Source organism: Sinocyclocheilus rhinocerous, unplaced genomic scaffold, assembly GCF_001515625.1.
Source record: "Sinocyclocheilus rhinocerous isolate Xijiao unplaced genomic scaffold, SAMN03320098_v1.1 scaffold1740, whole genome shotgun sequence".
Taxonomy (NCBI): domain Eukaryota; kingdom Metazoa; phylum Chordata; class Actinopteri; order Cypriniformes; family Cyprinidae; genus Sinocyclocheilus; species Sinocyclocheilus rhinocerous.
The window spans coordinates 1,654,413-1,658,212 of NW_015651446.1; the positions used below are offsets into that span (position 1 = coordinate 1,654,413).

General features: G+C 37.8%; 1 protein-coding gene across 1 annotated transcript in view; it reads right to left on the bottom strand.

Annotated features, from left to right (window-relative positions):
- The window catches only part of LOC107712785 (GPI-anchored CFEM domain protein A-like), a 4,852-nt gene extending 2,011 nt beyond the window's left edge, over positions 1-2,841 (bottom strand). Inside the window, exon 1 of the mRNA XM_016518122.1 lies at positions 2,837-2,841. Coding sequence (XP_016373608.1) covers positions 2,837-2,841 — 5 coding nt within the window. The remainder of the gene's footprint in view (positions 1-2,836) is intronic.
- Positions 2,842-3,800: the final 959 nt, after the last annotated feature.

The window sequence follows — 3,800 nt, forward strand, 5'->3', positions numbered from 1 at the left end:
AACCTCTGTAAAATGGGGTTTTAAAGATCCAAGGAGATCAGGTCAACTCCAACCCTGATCAAACTCATCTGTCTGTAGTTTTCTAGTAATCTGACTGGAAGGCCTTGATTAGCTTGTTCAGGTGTGTTTGATTGGGGTTGGATGAGCTGAATGCTGCATTCACGCCATGTCATAATAATTAAGGTAGCCTAATATAACGACCAGAGATGAGAAGTAAATACTTCGTTACTGTACTTAAAGGCACAATATGTAAGATTTTTTTATTAAAATATCCAAAAATTACTTGAACAGTGTTATATATTTTGCTGACTTGTGTACTTACATTATCCCAAATGTTTCAAAGAATGTTTAAATCTAGAGAAATAAGCTATTTTAACTAGTGACACGGACCGTGGTTTTGTTTTGTAGAAAACATGGAAACACCAAAGAAGCTTTAATATGTTATGCGTTTTATTAGACAGGTGACGACCGCACAGAGTAGCATTATAACAGAACTTTCAAACGTATCTAGTATGATAAAACAGTGCTGCTTTTTTTCCCCACATACGCACGACCGGAAAGAGCAGAAGGCATAATAAAAGCTCCGCTGCTTTCGAGCCGTGTGTCACACTCGTTTAGCAGCCTCGTTTCACTTCGACGGCTTTCAGCCTCACCCTGCTTCATTCTACTACGTTAATAAATCATTAGCTCATCCATGAACATGATTTCTGCCCGAGTCCCGTCGGATTGCATCGGCTGTGGGGATGAAGACGACAACTCCCATGATTCCACACTGTGTCTCACGGTGTCATCAAACCTTTGTTTTTTGTTTTATTTTGAATACGCGCCGTCTAGCGGCGAAAAATTGCATATTGTGCCTTTAAGTAGATTTTTCTGGTATCAGTACTTTACTGCACTATTTATTTTTCTGACAACTTTTTACTTTCACTCCTCACATTTTTACACAAATATCTGTACTTTCTACTTCTTACATTTTCAAACCAGGCTCGTTACTTTAGTTTTAATCTGTATTTTTACCATTCAATAATAAATCTCTAATAAATCATGAATCGGTTAGTCTTGACTGGCAACGCTCTGATTCTCGTGCGCTCCGCGCCTCCGCCAAAAGGTTTTGATCACAGTAATCAGTGCGAGAGCCTCGAGAATGGAGAAGCAGAGAGGCAAAACTACTGATCTGTTTAGGACTTCAAGTGCAGGTCAGTTTCATCTGTAAATATGCTACTGTAATTTAGTTTTTGCTTACTTAGTTAAGCTGGGCCTGAATTTCGGCGTGGTTATTGCGCATTATTCTGCACATTCCTGCAGGTTTCGCGTTTATAATGTGGTAAATTCTTTTTGTACAAAATATTTTTGCACTATAGCATGTAGGTTGAATCCAAACAGATTATCAGAGCAGTTCAGTCATTTTAAAACTTTCTGTGAGATGTAATTTCACAAACAGTGTGAGTGATTCAGCAGTACAGCGTCCTCTCTCTCTCTCTCTCTCTCTAAATGCACAAATGGCCTCACATCCATAGTACCCCCCCCTCATTAAACTGCTAGCAACAGTTAGCAGTGGCACCACATTACTATCATCACTCAAAATACTGTATGCTAAAGGACATCATTATTATCTGTTGTAAAGTTACAGTAGTAATTTTGCTGACAACTATTCACATTGTTTTATAATAGGTTTAGAGGGAGCTAGGGCAGATAACCCTTATGAAAATTAGCCATGGTTATAAAACCATGGTTACTAAGTTAACAAATTATGTTTTCCTACACTAACCATAGTTTAACTATGGATTTTTTTAGTAAAACCATGGTTATACAAATGGTAATCAATCCACTAAAAATTATGGTTACTATACTTTTACTATAATAAAGTCATAGGTAATTTTCATAAGTGAAAAATATGACTCATGATAATGCAACATGTTCAATATTAGTATTTTTCTATAATAAATTGTCATGGTGTAGTTATTGTTGTACTAATTTTGACATTTAGGCAATTTAGAAAATGTAGTTATTTTGCACGGGCCCAGCCTATTTATTTTAACTTTTTTTATGTGATGGCCACACAAAAATGTAGTGTTGTCCATGGTTTCAGAATTTGTTGTGGGTGTATGGGATGACCTGGATGAGTGAAATTTTGTCCCAGTCCGGCCCTGTTCTACATGGTGGTTGTTCAGCCTGGATACATTTATTAGCTAACAAAATTTGAAATGTAAGTTATTTTGTATTAAAGGGTTAGTTCACCCAAAAATGAAAATTTGGCTGTGTTTTACTCACCCTAGAGCCGTCCTAGGTGTATATGACTTTCTTCTTTTAGATGAATCCAGTCGGAGTTATATTAAAAATTGTCTTTGTTCTTCCAAGCGGTTTAATGGCAGTCAGCGGGTGTTGCAGTTCATCAGTGCAAAAGAAGTGAAATAAAGCACATCCATCCATAATAAAAAGGGCCTCACACGGCTGTGGGGGGTGAACAATGGCCTCCTGCAACGAATCGATGCGTTTTTGTAAGAAAAATAACCATATTTAAAATGTAATAATCAATTTAATCTAGTTGCGTTCACTGTTGTACACAGAAGCAGCTCCGGGCAGATGACGTAGGACGTCGGTGTTGCGCCGCTCAGAAGTGATGAACGTGGAAGCGCAGGTCAAAACAAAACAACGGTCATGGATTAGAAGTACAAAACGAGGATTTGTAAAGAAGAATGTCAGAGGATTTCGATATAAGCCAAGAGGAGACTGGTTTTCCTTTGCTAAAGTAAGGAAACTTTGCTTCCTTTGCTCCTGTAAACAAACGTTGGTTTTCACGAGACTCACCGGCGCATGCGCAACGCCGACATCTTACGTCATCCTCCCAGAGCTGCTTCATTGTAAAACTGTTGGCGCAAGCTAGATTAAAGTGATTATTACATTTTGAATATGGATATTTTTCTTACAAAAACGCATCGATTCGCTACAGGAGGCCTTTGTTCACTCCCCACAGCCGTGTGAGGCCCTTTTTATTATGGATGGATGTGCTTTATTTCACTTCTTTTGGACTGATGAACTGCAACACCCGCTGACTGCCATTAAACAGCTTGGAAGATCAAAGACAATTTTTAATATAACTCCGATCATCTGAAAGAAGGAAGTCATATACGCCTAGGATGGCTTGAGGGTGAGTAAATAATGGGCTAATTTTCATTTTTGGGTGAACTATTCCTTTAAGGTGTTTATATGATGTGAGTTCCCGTTACCCACGTGACACTAAAACAGGTAGTAGTAATGGCTACTTTTTACTTAAGTTCATGTCAGATCCCATACTTGTCATTAAAAAGTGTAGTCAGTACTTCAACTTTTACCAGAGTATTTTTAAACATGAGTATCTGTACTTCTACTTGAGTGAAGGATGTGTGTAGTTTTGCCATCTCTGATGGCGACACTATCAACTGCGAAATTATTCTGCAGTGGTCAGGTGGTACAGCGATCATGTTGTGGTATCAATAGGTGTGTTCGACTTTATGCAGCGCTGCAGACCAAAGCAGTGCGTGCTGGTTCTTCTTCTTCTTCTTTTTAATTAACCAAAACAAAATATACAACAGTAATGTACAAGAGTGTCCAAACCATTTATTCAGTAATCAACAACTGTATATTTGTGGAAAATATTACAAATCTTGTTTGCTTTTTTATTAATAATGTTCTCCAAACTGGTGCAGTAGTCCTTAAGTCTCCTGAAGAAAATGGATGAAATTTGGCTTGGACCCTGACCTTCTTCTTATGTATGTGAAATATTCCCAAAATAATAAAAAGATGTACAAAAAAACGTAAAG